The following is a 20,519-nucleotide window of genomic DNA, read 5'->3' as shown; positions in this document are numbered from 1 at the left end:
CTGTTGGTCTTGTTTGGTTCTTAATGATATAACATTATATTAAAATCACCTTTAGGTACGTATGTACATTATTTTCGTAATTGAAATCTATGGATACAGTAAATTCAACTTAAATTAAATTTACGATGTTTTCCGTTTGCGGTTCATAATCTGTTGCTAGAAAATTTATTCAAGGAAATTGCGGTCGATGAGATCAGAAAATATTATATGATTTTATCTAACCATTTGATCATTTTGAATTATTTCTTTTATCAATGTATTGTATTGTTTTTACCTAACCACTAAACGATTGTTTTAGATGAAGGTACATTACAATTAACGTGACGTTTTGTGCAAATAGTTAATATGTTATGTTTCTTTTATATTATCACCTGCTTTTATAAAAATAATGGAATATCACATTATTTAATTCCGTCCATATATATACATATAAAATCATAAATATTATTTTAATAAACACATTTAAATCTGTCAAATTTATATAATTATCAACCGAAGTCGATCCGCTGGTTATTTATATCCTGAATATAGTATCGAACAACTATTCAAAATAAATAACGTCCGTTTTATTAGGTACCTACCTATTAAACCGCTATAGAAAAATCGGTACACACCCAACGATAGGACAATATTTTAAGTATAATTTGATTGCGATATATCATGGGAATTTTTAACTTATTTTTTTTTAATTTGACATATGGGTCGACTATTCTACAATTTCATAATTGTATATTTATTTATATTATCGGCATCACAATCCAATGTGGGCGTTGGCTGCCTCCGGGAAACCTCTCTACACACTTCTGTCAAAAGCTACCTACATCGGCAAATCTTCAGGGATGCTATATCTCATATTATATGTTCAAACATATCTGCAATAATTATCATTATTTAAAACGAAAAAATTAGTTTGGCGTTGTTTATCGAAAACTCGTAAAGAAAATTAAAATAATCCGTTATGGTCTTAAGTTGATCGGAATCACCATATTTGAGAACCATTTGCGCAGGCTAGCCCACCCCTTACAGTTTTACACAGGGTATTATTATTTAAATAACTATACGTAAAACTCTACAATCATGTTAACTTCTAGATTTTTATTTTGTTCATAAAACTAAAGTAGGTACTTATGTAGGTACCTAGTTCAGTTAACGGTGAACAATATTTCTAACGTAAGTATATTTTGTTCCGTATATTCAGTATTTTATTCAGAAAATATCATTTCATTTACAAATAAGATATTTAAAACACATGGCACACTATTACTCTTCTGTCAAATTTGTAATAATTTGTCTTACTCTTTTTTGCTGTAACTGAGCAACTGTTAAAAAAATACATTCAATAATTAATCAGTAGTCAGTAGGTTTTTTTTTTAATAATTAATTTTTGAGAGATTGTCAAACGTCTGTGGTTTAATCCAATGAAGTCATTCGTATTCTAAAGAAGTCAAGTTAACTGACACATTTGTTGCAGACAGTTTTTTCATATGTATCCTACACACCGCATAATTAATTGTAAACGAATGTGACCTTATGCATTTAGCAAATTTCCTTTTAAAGACGTGAATCATTTCGATTCTTGTGATGGATTTATGCATGGTAATGTGTTTATTTATAGAATAACTTGCGATTTTGATTTTATATTAAGTAAGTACTGAACTTGTGGAGATACTGTGAGTGTGTATTTTTTATATAAAAATATTCGTTTTTAAATCCAATTTTATTTATTTAAATGAAGGGAACATCAAGGATTAGCTCTATATTGTAAGATTAATAAAACGGCTACCTACAGAGTTATGTTACTTTCTTTTAGATTATTTTATAGTATCCATCAGACTTTATGAATAATTATTCGCCATGAACTTTACGGAAATAATATTTAATTTCATTAACTTTTTCCGTAAATCTGTTTTAAAATTTTCAAAAGTTTGTATCGTTCATTTACGAATTGCATGCGGACACAGAAGTTATATTTCTGTACTAAGTTTGTTGCAGAGTTCCATTGGACTTTGGGCTATATTGTAAATTTTGAAAATATCTGTTGTGGTAATAATCATTTAATTTAAATTATAGTTACATACGTAATAATATTACATTATATTATAATATCGCACGTGACGTAGTTGTGGAGAAATCAATATAATATGTAGTTTTAACCATCCAAAGACTTCTTTGTAATTATATATTTTTGTTATGTTGTGAACAGAGTATGAACGATTGTAATTGTAATTTTATTTGTGGCTGCTTACAATTTTAATGATCATAGATTTTAATACAATGTTAAGCTGAAATACTAGTTGATTTGGAAAAGCTTCATATATGTTAGAAAAATCCTAGAAAAAATCTTAACCGAATAAGTTCGAACCCATATTTTCCTTACAATTTTGACGTTTTTCTATTTTAATATAATGTTAATAACCGTAATATCTGTCCATTATTTAACCTTGAATTTAAATAAATAAATATAAAATATATAAGTAGTCGGATAGCTGAAGCTACCTACTAACAAACCGGCCTTTGACCGCGTGAATACGGGGAGTAATTGCAGAGGAGAGGGATGGATTTGTTTTGTTACAATATAAATAATTACAAGAGAGTATAATATTATACCTATGTTTTATTAGGTACACTCTGGAGAAATAATACGTTAATAACGTGTCTTAGTTTGATAGGGACGTCGAAACTGAATTCAAATACACTATTCAATGTTCAAATGAGAGTGAATGGACTCTGTGAATCCGGACTAAGCGTCAACCAAATGCGTGTCCAATTGGTTGTATTACCGTTCCGTTAAACATCTGAGGTGTTTTCAAATTCCGACAATAATGGCCAGCATCTTTGTATTTTTAATATAATAACCGATTCATATAAAGTGTATCTTAACATTTCGTCCGAATTATAAGTATATATTATTTATAGATTGAATACCACACAATTAACCGAATGCACCTTAAATGTTTTGTAGTGAATCGATTAGTAATACTGTGTCTGTAATCGATTAGTAATAACTGATTAGTAGTACTGAAATCATAACTCGACAAGTGCTCGCAGTTTGCCGATCGAAATGTCTTATTCTTTTTTGTCCTGCAGGTGGTTTCTTCAATACAAAACAAGTGTCATGTGAGTTAGTAGAGTGAGAAACATAGTTGTATTGACAGAAGTGACGACCGCGAGGGTTGGGAGACGCGCACCAACCCCTAATAACGGCCCCCACTAGGCTCGAATCACGAACCCGAACGAGAAAAATACATTTTCAACTATTTGTAAGGAGAAAAAGTGAACCGGGCGAATCTGCCGGTGCAATAATACGAATTAAAACATCGAAGAAACAGAACATTCCTTTATAATAGAAATATAAATAATTAAAAAATATTGGCTCAATTTTTACACGACAAATACCTAAGTAATATATTTAATAAATCTGAAAAATCTTATTAATAATATAATATATATAACATAATACTTAAACCATTAACAAAGTTGCCATAAAATTTAATTCTATATGTAATTAAAATGATACCGTCTATTTACAAAGCTTATTAAAAACAAATTAATAATTATTACCTTATTCGTTTCAATCTTGTAACGATCAATGAAGATTATTATATAAAAATATAACTAAATACGTGTAAGTACGTAACGCATTATTTTGTACGCTATAAACGTAACGTCCTTGCGTGCGAGAGTGAAGCAGTAACTGAAAAAGTCAAGACGAGTATATTGTATGAAATCAATAAAAAATACGAAAAAACTGTGTCAAGTGTCTTGCGTATGTGCGAACCGTATACGTAGGTATCGCTCGCATGAAAGTGTTCGTGTCTCTACATGAGTCACAATCATTGAGAAGATATCCATCGAATAATTCGTTTGACATTTCTTTATGGATTTTGGCGGATCCATAAATAGTCAACGAATCGATTCTGAAACGTAATAAAAAAGTGCCTTTGAATTTTATGCAAGCCATATTAAAAAAGAAATCGTGATAAATCAAATAATTAATAAAAAATAAAATCGAGCGATTTATATGTATTATTTTCAACGATAATAAATTTTAATAAATCGTGAAGATTTTTTGATAATAATAATGCGAGTGTTTTGATTCTATGTAAAGTAATTATTAAAACAACGAAAAAGTGCGTGTTAAATTATTAATAAAATTGTGATCGTGGCGACGTAATGTCTACCCAGGCGTATTACAAGGACAGACTGGGGTTCGACCCCCAGGAGGCTCTGCGCGACGGGCAGGGGGGCGCCCTCAATGGGGGCGGAGCCTACTACAACAACAATCATCACCAGCACCAGCAGCAGTACCAGAGCCGCGTCTCCGGGGGCACCAACGACGTTGGTAACAACAACGGTGGCCCCCACGAGCAGGTTTACGAGGAGAATCTGACCAAGTTCAAAGGTACAACGTGCTGGGGGTTCTTTATCGAGCAGGCAGGTGTGTGAAACGATGATGAAGGAAAGGAGTATTTTTACATGTCTATCTTGTATAATTACTTTGATTTTTTGGACGGTAATATTATCTCTACAGGTTAGACTTTTTAAATAGCTAATTACTTTGTATTAAATACCGACATTTCAATTTTTGCGTACATTCATAACAGAAACCTAAATTCACCAAAACGATAAAGCGAGTTATTCATTCATTAGAATTAAACGCCTGAAATATCTTACAGTGCGTTGTTGCCAATTGGTATTGAATTGGCACGGATAAAGTAAGATCAATGAGAAATAGCTGTATATATTCTTAGCATATAACTTAGGAATAACTTCTCACATACCTAATAGTTAATTTTCAACAAATTTATGTTGCACATGCACATTTTAAAACTGTTATATCTAAAGTTAAAGAATGTGAAACACTGACACTATAAAAGCATAATAATGTAGGTACATACAATTTTATATATACGATTCACATTCGCCCATATTAAAGTGGGCTGAATTCGTAGAATAACTTCACATCTCTATTGAACTGTTTTTTTTTTCATAAGTAAACTGTCTTTACTTAATCATACTGAATTTGATTAATTTGACCGATCGGTATGTACATACTATTTGAGATAATATTAGCTAAGGCACCGTACCATAATATTTGATTAAATATTCTTGAAATACAGATTTATTATACAGGTATAGACGTGTACTAATCGTTTTTGCGTGTGGTTTGTGTGCGTGTGTTTTTTCGTATGTATTTTGAATGTTTTCAGGCATGAGAATGAGATGTTTCGACTAATACTGATTAATCGAGTGGCTTTTATAGTAATTCTACTCATTATTTTCATGTTTAATTTTTTTTCAAGCCGACAAGTACCCAATTGATTGATATGTTTATTAAATTGTTTTTGACTAGGCACTAGACTGTTTATTATACGCGCCGCCAAATATTTAAATAGCTGAGTTTGGCATTGATTTTGATGTGAAAAGACAACAATCAGTGAATTTTTTTGTCGTCATTGAGCACCTATTTCCCACGATTGTCAACAATAAAACAACTGCCGTGATTAAATTCTCAAATTTCACACACAAGTTAATGTCGAATGAACTTGACTTTAATAATGTTGTCCATTTTGTCAAACGCTCCAGTTGCGAATTACCGAGTTGCACCAAGTAATAGACATTATTTGAATGGATTACATAGTTACCTGTGTATTTAGATGACACGCAATGTTGTCGATACCAAAGGATTTTAAAATTGTTGCTGCGTCGATACGAAACCAGTAAGTACAATGAATGACGGAGCAGTTGTTTTATTCTTCCTCTTCAATGGCAGGTATCAGGTATCTATTGTTTAGGATTCCAGCTTCCAATGACTTTTAGTTAGTGATTATTGTCAAAAATTACCTCCTACCTTGTGGCAAAGTTGGTCACTGGTTCGAATCCCACTACATACATATTGGCCATTGGGTAAAATTAATAGATGTAATATAATAATTGAGTAGATAAGAAGCAAGAGGACTTCTATCCACTTTACAAATGCACAACAGTCATCTTTTGAAATGTTCATATTAGACCAAACAACTTCCTTATTTTTCAGCTATAATACAACTTGGTTGTTGTCTGTCTAGTGAAAGCCAGCATCAAATAAATTTTGAAAATAGCCGATATACTTACTGAATTTTTTGTTAGGTTAGGTTAGATTACGTTATAATTCTTGAATTCATGAATTTTGCCGAAATCGGTCATGAAAATTGCCCTTGTTTCCCGCCTGACTTCTAGTAAATAGACTTGTAGATACCTAAAACTTATAATGTAACCCCTTAAAAGCTGTGTCATTATTTTTATGAGCATATCTCAATGTTTTTGATAAACTATTTATTTTATTCAACGAATAATTCACAAGATTTTGAGAATGTGACATTCCATATATTTTTAAAATTTACTTGTGCTTATCAGTTAATATTTTATCCATTCTTTATATTCCCCATAAATATTCAGTTATTGGTCACTTAGCTGTATGATAATGATGGACAAATTAATCTTAAATTGTCTCATGCCTGGGTAGGTAGTTATTACTTCCCCATTGATAATTTTAGGGCATGTTATCTTCGGTCATTCTATTTCTACCGAAAGTGGATCATGCTCTGCCCAGTTTAGTCAGAGTATTTATGAGAGCCGAGGACTTTGTTTTATTCTCCAATTGGTTCTATTTAAATCATAATTCACGAACAGCACCTAAATCTTTCAATCATTCGTGGATACATTTAGCATATTTTCATGTTCCTAATCTACTGCTTTACTCGTAACTCATAATCGAAACTGATTTAGGTTTCATATTTTGTTTTATGTTTCACATCATTACTTTGATGACGATTTCATTATAAGGCCTAATATAATTTGGAAACACATCTGAAAATTATATAACGTATAGATAATAAAAATAAAAAACACGACACCCATCAGGATTCTAACCTGCGTCTCGGGAATCGCGCTCACGTACACTGACCACTATACTATATGTAACTTTTCTAATTGCAACGAATGTTAACTTTTATTTTTTTATTGTTTATATATTTCTCAGAAGTGTTTTCAAATTATGTATGCTCAATAAAAAGAATGTTACATTCTTAAATCTTGTGAATCATTCGTTGAATAAAAAAAATAGTTAAATACGGCATAATCTTCGTAACATTAAAGCTTTAAGAAAGTGGAAAACACACTGTCTTTTCAAACAATGTGATCCAAATTATTATAATTAATCATAATATCGTAATATATTATAATGTGTCACGTTACTTCTTCTTGCCTTAAAGCCACGTAATGTATACTATGATTCAATAATAATTATTGATAAAGGAAAGTAAGTAGGTAGTCATACTGTAAAATTGTATTAATCTTATTGTTTTAAATAAATATTTACATCCCACTTGCATGTTTATACTTACTACTCATCGTGTATCGTTGTAGGTATATGTAACAATATAAAATAAAATGTAAGTGCTTGATATTACCTACTTGTAACTATCATCATTATACAGTAAAGCGGGAGTTCCCAATCTTTTAGTCAGTGTGGCACAGGTGTTTCGCGTAACTAGTAAACTTTAATCCATCACGTACAACAATTAGATACTAGATTGCCTCAATATTGCCGTCGTAAGTAGTGAAAAAAAAATGATAAAAACAGTTTTTTATATACTTAAAGCAGAAAAAATGTAAATGTCGCGTACATAGACGAAACACGTTTATTGGATTATTAATTTATTATACACCACTTGATCAACGTCGATTCCAAAAGAGAGTGAAGAAAAGTATAGTCTAGTATTACATTTTCGACACATTCGGAAGTGGAATGCTTCCAATGATATGCATTACCTGTGGCATTACAACCAGAATAGACTGCCAAAAAACATCCTACCATAGTAACGTTTAGGTGTTAACCACAGAACAGATAATAAATAGACTACCAATAGGCTATATTCAATACGCCGCATGGTGAAGCAGGCTTTTGAATGTGTGAGTGTCCTACGAAAATGAAGCACGCATTATGCACGTGCAATAGTGTGTGTAATACACCAACATTAAAGGAGCGTAAATGCATAAACCGAGAGCAGTTTTTAGTATTCGACGCTAAACGTATTCTAGACACGTGTGTAAGTTTAACCCGGATTCATCCTTACTCGAGTCGGTTACCTGCTATCGCCATACCCGTTGTGTATTTCAGTTCCCTGGTGTTAACACTCCAGCTTTAACATATGGTTTTAATTGTTTTTAACACTACCACATACCTTGACAGTAATATTGCAGTAGAATAGTACCTAATAATAACAGGAACACTCATACTTTGATAAAACAAATAAGTACCTAAATGTTTTGTGACCTCACCGGGAATTGAATCTATCTGGATGAGAAATCCGTGTATTAAGCATTTGACGACATGCGCGTTATCTGTGAGTCGCCGCATTTTCATGGCAAGTTCACCGTTCGTAGTGATCGACGGGGTAGGCAATCCTGGCCGTAGAGCCAAGACGTGGCGATAAACAAATGATTTAGATTACAAATCAATAAGCACGTTTTAGACGTTGTTATTCCAACCTAATGCCACGGTGGGCGAAATTATCTTGTATCAATTCGTGACAATCGATCATTCGTATTCATACAAACATCACGCATGATTGTATAAACAATGCGAAACGTGTCCTCTTCATTTTTTGTTTGATTTTAGATTAATTATGCGAGTCGAGACGCCGCTCCGTATACCAAACTTTATTCGATTGACTTCTAAGAAAGTCTTATTGGAATAGGATGTAAAAGAAATAAAATAATTATTTAACTATGTATATATTCATTACTGAGACAAGATATCAGTGATTTGTGAAGAGACTGCAAACTTATTTATTCTTTACTATTAATGAATACATAAATAAAATAAATATGCTTCCAAGAATACACCCTCTCCATTTTGACACGATATTCAGATCGAGACTTAACTTTAGATAGATAACTTTAGTTATACTTACTTAGGAATTAGGATCGTTTTGAGAATGGGTTTATAGTCAGAAAATTGTAGGATTGATATAAACTTTGATTCCAAATCAGCATACCTTCTTAATTCTCGCACAGGAAGCCTTTATTCTATTTTTCTACGATTATTATAACACCTTTTGAACAAGTCTCTAATTAAGCTCAAATGAGCTAGGTATGATAGCATATTTTTAATGTATAGACTTTGTCAATCGTTTTCCAATCAAAATATTAGTAACCATCCTAGTTCGGTTCTCGCTCCTCTAATGTTTCCAATCAACGGTCAAAGTGACACGCTACATAACTTAAAAATAATCTTTGTTATTTTGTAAGTGTCGGTGTAGTGATGCTAAATTAATCAGCTTTATATAATATATTATTCATCTATGAATTTATTACACGTTTACGATTTATAAATTATTAAAAAACTTCGCGATAATAAAACCATCAGACTCTAAAATCGATTTGTGGTTTACAGCGGGTCGTAGTAACTGCAATTAACCCTGTCTACATTCGTGCTAGCGATGGTAGTTCCATCACCCAATTCCAATTCCAGTTGCCAACCGAATGATTCCGTGAAAAGGCAGAAATACCATAATTTTGAAGGATTCAAAACGAAAAATGTTCTCAGTAGTATATTTTTTACAGATTTGTGTTAAAGTCAGCATTATAGACATATGACAACGCTGCTTCCTGTGAAATGTTTAAAATTATGTGACGTACAAGTGTAGACAGTTGACGCGGTACGTAACACGCTTTCGCCCTAAAGCTTGCGCAAAAGGTTGAAGCAAAGTGGAAGATGAATTGATCAAATTAATGTAGACATAGCTATTCAGAGCTGTTATTCGCAGTAATATTCTTGTTAATATTATTCAGGCGCTAATTATATATGCAATCTATGTAGCTAAAGCGCCGGTTGGAATAAGCTTGCCGAATAATTAAGCATTATATCAAGATTCTACTTTGTATTGTCGGCATCTCTGTATATTTTTTAATATCGTAATAATTCAATATGCAGTCCGTTAGACACTGCTTAAGTCCGTTTTTATTGTGCAGTGATAATAAAAAAAGTAACAAACCTCATTGCTTTTGATGAAGTCTTGCGTAATCTACACTTGGTATCATTTATTGAATGAAAGAGGCTAACCGTGGGATCGCGTAGAATGCGTTTTATTCTGTGAAACGGGAGCTGTGCAACACTGAAAATAAATATTATACTTTACGATGTTTATAAAGAATATCATAATGTTAAATAAAGAAAAATACATGTGTAACTTGATATCTTCTTTTTGAAGATTATGTATCTTTATTTTGATTTTTGGTTAAATCTTGCGACGCCGTTGTCTTTGATGATACTAAGCAGATGTGTTTTTTTATACGAAAATCCATATTTTTATAAGTTTTTTTTTGTATCTTGAGGTTTTTAAATCGATTGACCGATTTGCTATTGGGACTTTGTTGATAATAAGAGGGGGAAGGGGGCAACGAAGGGGGGATCTAACCCCACGGGGCGCTATTCGCAGCACCTATTTGGAGTATCCGAGGAAAAATACAACTTTATAATATGTTGTAACAAAATATAACTAGGTACTCGTACATAGAAATAGTAAAGGACACGGAAAACTGCTTCTCTCTTCCATTCCGCATTTTCTTATCCAGTTCTAGTATTAATTTGTTTCCAAAATACATTGCTGTTTTTTCCTTTAAAATGCATCTGAAGGTACTTCTTTAAGTCGCAATCTGGAGTATCTATAAAATAATGTACATTTATCAATAGGTACCTACTCGAAAAATCGTTTGTTATTGTGAGAAACGATACTAATTCTACAGCCATTGATCACTGCCCAGTTTTTGACTGCAGTGTTATACATGCCTACTGCGTTCATTCTTTGCAATGAGCGATACTAAAACAGAATCATAATATCAATACTATCCACCGAAGATACTTGATGGAATTTGAATTTAAATTCTAATGGATTTAAGTTTTGTATTATTCCATTTAAGTCATAGGTTTTCCATGTCTTTCCTTAATATATATATTTTTTTTATATTTGGGGATATTTTGCAACCACGATGAGGTTAAACTAGTGCGCACAGTCAAGAGTACCTAGTGGTAAATCTGCCGCTGGAACGGGATGGTCTTTTTTTCGGTATCATAATGCTGCGAATCATAGAACTTTTAATATATAATTTGTGCATTCGGATTAAGGTTTTTCAAAGTGAGTGTCTGTGATTGTTTGACTTACTTATATTAGTTACTACACTACTGTCATTGGGCATCATGGCCTGTTGTAGTGTTAAAAAAGAATATAATATAATATTATGGTTCTGTCAATACTGATATTCGAATAGTCATCAGGTTCATTCCATCACTCATCCACCCATTGAATGATCAATGGTACTGTCAATATTTCATGGTGCTGGTAATAATAATACTGATCGTATGTATACTGGTAGCTTATGTCATACCTGTATGTACGAAGTTACTTGGTCTTTACTTGCATCACTCATCCTCTCGAAGAATACTACGAAAGACGATGCACTATAGTGGTATTTGAATTACTCCGGTATTTATTGACGATATAGTATAGCAGACAGTGCCCACCAATACGTGGATTCCGACATAGTTAAACATGTCAAGTATGTAATAGGTCTTTGGTAATCGGCGGAGTGGGCGTAACTATCAATTATTGTTACTGATATCTTTTACAGCATGACAGTACGTTACCGATGTACTTAAAATCCACCGTGTTTTTTTTTATGTTAGAAATGTTTTAGGTACTTTGTATTACAGTTATATAATTTGAACTAAAACTTACAGTTTATACGGCTATACTTTAAGACAATACAAACATTTAGGTTGCATCATCATATTCACACATTAAATGCCCGAGGGTAGCACATAGATAAAATTGCAATTTATAAGATTTTTGTACTTTTCAATAATAGTAAGTTTTGAATGTGTGAGTGTCCTGCGAAAATGAACCACGCATTATAGACGTGTAATAATGTGTGTAATACACTAATATTAAATGAGCGCCAATGCATAAACCGAGAGCAGTTGTCAATATTCGACGTATGACGTATTCTTGACGCGTGTTTAAATTTATCCTGTATTCATCCTTACTCGAGATCGGTTGCCTGCTTCTCCTTACCTGTTAGGTATTTCAGTTCCCATTATTTCTTAGTTCCCTGGCTATTACCGATCTATATGTTATAGTACTTTTGTATGTATATGATTATGTATACTTAAGTACTTAAGGATGGCCGCTGGACAAATGCCGTCATCCAATGGTACCCAAGGGGTATGAAACGGCCACAGGGTCGCCCTAAAAGCCGCTGGATTGACGAACTGGTAAAGTTCGGCGGAAATACGTGGCAGCGAACGACACAGGACCGAGAGAGTTGGAGAAAGCTTGGGGAGGCCTTCATCCAGCAGTGGATTGATCCCGGCTGATGATGATGAAGTACTTTTCATTATACAAAATATTATATTGCTTTTACCAATTCGGTAAGACATCTTTTCTGTAATGCTAACACATATAATGGAATTTCAAAAGATTGCGGTTATCTACAAAAGTATCTATGCATTAATAATAAAAAAATGTATCTATATATTTTTGTTATTATGACGATTGTGTGATTATTAATGTTCTATCCTAAAACTCCATGTGCCATGTTAAACGTCGAAGTCTACAATAATCTATAAATCGATGTTATTCACAATGATATAATTTGTCAAAAATAATTGGTGTCAACACTCAACGTCTACGGAGCCTACAGAGTCGATAATCGTGTTAGTCCTAGCCAACACAGGCCATATTTTGCGGTCGACATGTGATGCAGAACCCAGTCAGGTGCTAGATCCTTCTTATCACGGATTGTACCGAACGAACGTAAATTTTGGTTTTTTGTAAGGCAGGCTTTAGATGTGTCCGATGCCACTAGTTCTAGTATATATCTAATAATTGACATAAAAAGTGAGATAAATATTGTCTTTATTTGTATTATACAAAATGAATTCATTTTTTTTTGTTGAATTGCGTATTTATCGATACTATAAGATAAATATGTGTGCTTACTTCTGAATAATACTGCCAATTAACTCCCACTCTCAACGATTAGTATTGCGTCTCTTTGAAGATTAAAATTGTCAATTAGCTCGAGTGCAGTCCTAATAAATTAGCAGCCTTGCCAACTTTGGCGAAGATATCCATTTTGTTCTTCTCTTTGCCCAAATTAATGAATTGGTAAGACGAATAGATTAACATACATACAGACAAGAATTAACTTTTTATCAGTTAAATCAGCTGGTTTGATTGTATTGACCGCGGGTAAATAATATAAAATTATTTCAAACTAGGAACAATGGGCAGTTAATTATTACAAAACAATAAATTATTTTACCTATGGTGGTGATTTAATAATAATTAAAACAGTGTCCATTATGATATTATTTGATGTTATCCACTGACTTCGTGCTGTGTATGGTCAGTGTCACGGTCATGGCCGTAGAGATGTATGCATCGATTGTTACGACTGAATTAGCTTTGTTAATTATTTGGTTATTCTGATATATATGATGGGCGGCCTTCTGTGTACAACAGGTTATGTGCATGTTTAGAAGTATAATGTTGATTATTTAGATTCACTTCAAAGAGTGTATCACAAATCCCAGAATATTGACTTTACAACATTAAATATTATAGAACATATCGAATGCATAGGTCGGCATAGCATTATAAAAGAAAACTACCAAACTTTCTCGAGTTATATCAGTGAGTCGTTAGCATAACTCAGGCACAAAATTGTAATAAGTGTAGAGTAGATGTGTTATTATTTAAGGCAAAGCATTTCAATTTAACAATATTGGTGTTTCGGAAAATACTAATTTCTGTATACCAGAGGTAAACTACGGTAAATCCAAAATGACAACTTCACAGGAGAGACAAATTTGTGATTTTTGGAACTTTCAACTTGTGGCATTCGTGAATGGAAAAAGATAAAATTTATCTATTTATCAAAACCTTTTTGTTTGTTTACCGCTGTAGTTCGATTATAAGTTTCATCAAAAGAATTGTATGTTTTCTTACTGTTGTTTACCTCTAATAGTTATGGAGTTACAATGACATTTTTAATTTTTAACTTTTATAATAAGAGTAATATGAGTTACAGCTGTTTACCACGTAAGCAGGATAAGTAATGAAGTAACAATATAACAATAACTCCATTTCACGATTTTTGGAGTTACAATAGTTTACCTCTGGTATACAGATTTGTTTAGCGTGTGTCGCGATCTCCGAAAGGTTGAAAACACCAAGTTATATTAATATAGAAATTCTCAATATATTTTTTTTAATTTCTAGGTTAGTCACTATGTTTTTAAGATATGTTGCCACTTTTAATGATTACTTTATTTTTTACTGATTTTAAGTTTAACAAATCTGGATTTATTTAGTTTTGTACTCCCAGAAAATAAGCGATTTTTACTTCATTAAGGCTAATTAATTAGATATATTTCAGCGAGCAGAATAATTTGTACTTAATTTGATGTCTGTAAAGTGAAATAGACATTCTTGGGGTTGTTAATTGATAGGTCTATAATTATTATGATTCTGACTATATTATGAATCATAGTAAATTAATTACTTATATGATATTCAATTATACGTTTCCTCAATCCTACTCCGACTACCATTCTCCTCGGTCACCCAATGTTTCCAGCGGAACTTTTGTCTTCCTTCACGCAAAATATCAGAATTAGAGATTTAAAAAAAACACGTTATTTTTATGTTTGTAGCCTAACCAATAAGTGATTAATTATGTGACATCAACACCGATACGTCATTGTTGTTGTTTCTTATAAAACGTTTTCGAATACTCATAAAAAATATAACGACACAACGATGCAAATTTTATACGAATACATAATATTATATTTGTGTATTTTTAGAAATACTTTAAAATTAAACTAAACATTTTTTTCTTATCGTTGAATAACCAAAGCGGATTATCAGCATTCTGAAGGTCGATGCTGTAATATAAATTGATTTAATGAATATTGTTTTCGAGTGTTTTTGAGTATTTACCATCTATTTCCTGATTGTTTTGGATGTTTGAAAGTGTGTTTGTTTTGACATAACCTGCCTGCTCTTTGTATTTATTTTTACGCATCTTATCATTATTAATATTATGTATATCTACCATAACAATTAATCCTGTGTTTTCTTTTATTTCAGGCTTTTATTCTGTTTTTATGTGGTGGAAACTATTTTTTTTTTTGAACCGATTGTATATTTTTTTCAGCTACTTACCTATATTTTGATACCACAATATTATTCTAGGTACTTGTCTTTGTTTTGTTTTAAGCATTTTCGATTATTTCATAGTGTAGTAATCAAAAGTCAGTTTTCTCTCTTAAATTGACATTGCCAGCTGGCTTCTATAGCGACCAAATTACAAAAAAAAAACCATCTCTCTACCACGGGTCAGTCGTAGCTTAGTCGTAGCACTCGGAGCACATTACCAACCCCTTGGACGTAGAGCCATTTACGGAGGTTGCGCAGTCTAGAAAATCATCTTCTGCGTACGCATTTACTGTCTTCCATATTTCTCTTGATTATTAGTAAATCATACTTCTTACTTATTGTAGAGAATATAGCAGAGGTTTGTACGCAGCCTAGGAAATTCTTATCGTACCTACGCCAATCGAAAGTCAGGAAAGTCTTCAGTCATCTGATAGTCCTTTCCTTTAACTTTAACATGACTAGATTTAAACACTGGTTACAGTATACATTTTTACACATAATATGGTATTCTCATAATAATATATTACGGAAATATAATTTTAATTCTTACTTTTTTATTTGCCAGGTAAGCTATTTCACACAGAGAGAAATATTGATAGTGTACATATAAATACAATAATTATTGTACAATATTATGGTAATGGTCATGTTTTTATTCGCATTTATCGTGCCTTAAATATTACTTCCATTCCTACACAAGAATTTACATATAAAACAATTTGTTGGCAAAGAACCTTAATTGTATTCACTAGGCATGCTATGTTAAACTACGTTGATTTAAGACTTCAGCGAGTCAAAGTCAATAGCTATGACGTAGTAAAACCACTTTTAATTGTTGCGTTTTTTACCTAATTAAAATTGGCTGCAGTTCAAATATTGTTAATTATTTATTTATTCGGATTGATGATCTCATTCGGACATGCTTTCTACTTTCAGCCGTTCCCTTTACGGTCTACTGAAACCGAATTTAGACAATAAAATAATCCGCCATTTTCCAGTTCTTTTACATTTACACCTACATAACTACGTACAAGTGGATTTGTCTTTCTCGAGAGCGTCGACTAGCGAGAAGTAGGTACTTTTTTATTAAGTTTATCCTAAGGTCACGATTTAGATAATATAATAAAGCATACTACATAGTGGGAAAAATGCTACCACAATTTTATACTAAACATTATGTTTACATCAGTTGCATGCTTCAGAAATCAATGAGTCAAACCGATTGCGATTGTTACCTAATCAATTTTGTAGATGTATCCAATTTTAAGCATTTGTTTTTTTTCGGGTTATTCCCATATTATATAAAGAAAATATTTAATATATACGAAGTGATTTGACTGGCGAAACCTTTGAAGAATTTTGCGAACTTTCGCGGAAAAGCTGGCCCAGAAGGGAAAATTCGATCATCGTGCCACCTACGTATGTAGAGTATTTAACCAATAGGTTTATTTAGGTATATCATTATTACACCAAAAGTTGTCTCCAACATCTACTCCAGTGGGTCTATTCTATATATATACACGGCGGCTATTGGCGGCTATCGACGGTAGTATATTTATTAAATAGTAGTATTTATGTATTGATGCGGTTAATTGATACAATTAGTTATCCATCTAAACATTCTAAATTGTCAACAAGTGCTATGTTTTAACAGCCCCTTTTTTGGTGGTGTTACTTTTAGAGCGAGATAGACAGTTTTGACGGTTTAGACGGCTAACTTATTGTCACAATTATAATACCCCAATACATAAATATGATAAACTACCGTTGATAACCGCCGATAGCCGCCTTGGGTATAGAATAGATAGACCCACTGATACCTACCTAGTTATATTAGTTACATTTGTTGCCAAGTTTTCTGATACATCACCTGACCACCCGCATGGGTAATTTTAATGTATTTAATATTATGTAGCTAACTATCAATTTTGAAAAAAATATATTAAAACAGTACCTACATACTTATTTTACTTATTACCTAATTTTCGGATACCTACACGACGTACTACATTCCAAAACCAATGAGATAATTATAGGTAATTTAATTAATTAAACTATTTTTCAAAACGTAATGCGAACGACAGCAACGCTATTTTCATTCGTTTTGTTCACCCATCAAATTAATGTTTTTAAAATTTCAACTGCACAGAATATATGAAAAATTTAAACTTAATATAATTACCATTAGATTAAGTAAATGCTGATTTTATTGAATATAATTTAATATTATGTATGCACTTGTTGCGAAAATAATCGTTTAAAACTTTTAAATTATTTCTTCTCAGTTCGCCAATATAGTAATTTCTCGGTATTTTTATGTCTGCTGGGACGTATCTATGCTACGTTGGTGATGTCTGTTCCGTCACCTGTCCACTGAAGAAAATATGTTTTTCTTCCAAGAAAGACGATAGGTAATGACTAATGAGTTTTACGGTCTATGACCGGCAAATTCTTACAATGTCAACGATACTCTTCGTAATCGGATACCATAAACAGATGATCATTTAAATATTCCGAGCCTACTATAGATTGTACAGTGGATAGATAATTTACGCCTTGATACACGCATTGTTATATTATGTATTCATTTTAAATACTTACTTTACTTTGTTTTCTGATAGGTATTTTACTTTCACGCCATTTTCACGCCACTTTCGTGCGTGGAACCTGATGTACCTATATTTTATGTTATAAAGTATATATATACTGCATATAGAAAACGGAGGCTCCTGTGGTTTCCTTTCCACATTTTCCATTGAATTGCGGATGCAAGTTTAAATTTGCCATAAGTGCCGTTTAGTTACCTTCGAAATTCGATCGAAATTCCTCGAACTATGATTATAGTCATGTGCCCGCGGGCGCATGTGCGCCTGTGAACCTGTGATTAGCATACTAACACCTTTCTAATTATCTGTAATATTTAAAATTTATTTATTAGGAATTGTTTATAAAAACAAAACTATTGTGTATTTGTGAAATATGTATCTAGTATTCGTTAAGTTACGTAAATTTCTTTGGCATAAAAATTTGCCCGCCATTCCTTGTTTGGCTATAAATCTTCTCTGATGAAAATGCGGATGGAAACTCCTGGTCTAGATAATGCGCGTAGGGCATAAAGTTCACTAAAGCGGACTTGTGGGGCTCGCGCATATTCTATGTGAATCATCGAAAATACAACGTAATCAAATACGCCAGCGCACACTGGATTTGACGACGCATTGTGCCCGCCCGCCTCATGAGTCACCGTTGTGTGGCTTCTCAGCGGCCGAATTAACGAAAATACAATGTAGTCCGTTCATTGAACACGGCAAACAAAATTACGCTTCTGGCAGCGTCGTCGATAGACGGGCGAGAAGCCATTATTTAATAACAGTGAACTCTTTGTTTAATTATTGCGCGTCTCATATTTCGCTGGTATAATGATGTCATCGTGAATATTAATTACAAGCCCCGAGAAATTTAATAATATTTTTATTGCTTTGTTATGAGAGACGCTGATAATAATAATTATTTTGTGCTCCTTGAGCCCCTTATTACATAGGTGAAGGGTAATGCGCGGGTGGGAGGGGGCCTACTTCGTAGAGAGCACACCGAGCGCCGTGTTGGTGGGCTTTATGCCTAAAGGCATCACGCCATAGACGGAAACCGTGTATGGCATTGTACACTGTGTCATTGGGGTGGCCCTTATGTTCAAGTTTTTTATCCTGCTCATCGCACCACGCTGAAACTTTATGCGATAGCGCTCACAGAACGCGTCGGGCGGGCGAAGTCCGCGTATGCAGTGTTTATTCATAACCATAATCACACGTCTCTCGCCGCGCATTACCCTTCACCTATGTAGTAAGCGGCCCAAGCAGCACAAAACAATTATTTTTAAAGCGTCTCTCATAACAAAGCAATAAAAATATTATATTATTTCGGGGCTTGTAATAAATATTTACGACGACATTATTCAACCAGCGAAATATAATGACACGATAATAAAATAAAACAATGACTTCTCTGTAATCAAATAATTGCTTTCCGCCCGTCCATCGACGATGCCTCACGCAGCGTGATTTTGCTCGCTGTGTTCAATGAATGGACTCCATTGTATTTTCTTTCATTCGTATCGCCGAGAAGCGGTGATTCGCGAAAAAACGATGATTCATGCGGCGCGCGCGTATAATGCGTCGCCAAATCCAGTGGGCGCTGGCGTATTTGATTACGTTGTATTTTCGATGATTTATGCGCCACTTGTAGAAATTTTGCGCGAGCGCCGCACTCGCTGCGTCAATGGGCTTTATGCTTATGAGCTATTTTTTTTTATCAAAAAATGAAATCAATCTGGGGGTTTAGCGAAAATCCTGTGTGTTGCATTACTAAACTAATGTTTTCTGTTCATGGAAATATATTTTTTATTAAAATTCAAATTGAATTACTCTGGTTTATAATAGAATGAACATACGGTGTCCACCATGTTGAATGAAACCAGATCCGCAAATAATTAACAACCCAAAGGACCGACTCATCTTCGATTCTCGGAGCAATAGTATGTACCTACATACATATGCCTCACATCCTACTTATACACGAGCGATAGAATCATGAAGTATGACGCACACCTCTTCAGCTATTCTTAAAAACTGGTTATCTGGCGCACGTGCACGGGCTCTCGAGAAACCGAGAGTAATCTTGGTGACAGCCAAGAGTTGAAGAAATTTCTCGAAATGGGCATCGGTAATCGATTCACCCACGGCCCGCGTCGGAGAGGTTTGTAGCTGCCGCTCATTGCAATATCGCCGTATACTCCAGCGCTTCCCGAACTTTATTGTTTGGGTCCCACTTTGATAATATTCAACAATATATGGCCCACTGCCTCCATCCCTTTGAACGTTTACCTCTTGAACCTGAAGAATTTTAGTTATTTTAACATTTATTAACCTAAAAAATATAATCTGCTATATTATATATAGCCGAAGATTGTCTAAAGTTCTTCTGTTTCCTGAAATATAACGGATTGAGTGGTTATGTCCCCTAAAATGAAATACGTATTATTTTAAGATACTTATACATTTACATACATCTAGTCGACATCTACTAAAAGACTAGGTAATCGTTATTTCCGTAGATAGAGGTTATTGAAATTATTTTAAATAATCTTTAATGATATTTTTTTAATTCACCTAAGTATAGTATCTACTATAACGTAATTATCTCGCGATCCAGTTTGGGAACATCTCTGGTCCACCAGAGTGCCACGGACCGCAA

At 33.2% G+C, this 20,519-nt stretch overlaps 1 protein-coding gene across 25 annotated transcripts in view; it reads left to right on the top strand.

The window, feature by feature from the left end:
• The window catches only part of shot (dystonin-like protein short stop), a 572,629-nt gene that overhangs the window by 217,719 nt on the left and 334,391 nt on the right, over positions 1-20,519 (top strand). For 22 of the 25 annotated variants that reach the window (XM_085960983.1, XM_085960963.1, XM_085960973.1 and 19 more), the window contains exon 1: positions 3,706-4,402. The exons of the other annotated variants lie outside the window; for them this stretch is intronic. In XM_085960983.1, the coding sequence (XP_085817109.1) occupies positions 4,174-4,402 (229 nt within the window). In that variant the 5' untranslated portion in view covers positions 3,706-4,173. Of the gene's footprint in view, positions 1-3,705; positions 4,403-20,519 lie in introns of those variants that run through there. 25 annotated transcript variants of the gene reach the window in all.

Source organism: Rhyacophila brunnea, unplaced genomic scaffold (assembly GCF_057557595.1).
Source record: "Rhyacophila brunnea isolate RB1 unplaced genomic scaffold, BYU_Rbru_1.0 scaffold_12, whole genome shotgun sequence".
Taxonomy (NCBI): domain Eukaryota; kingdom Metazoa; phylum Arthropoda; class Insecta; order Trichoptera; family Rhyacophilidae; genus Rhyacophila; species Rhyacophila brunnea.
The sequence above is the reverse complement of the archived record's forward strand: the minus strand, read 5'-3'. Positions and strand labels throughout refer to the sequence as shown.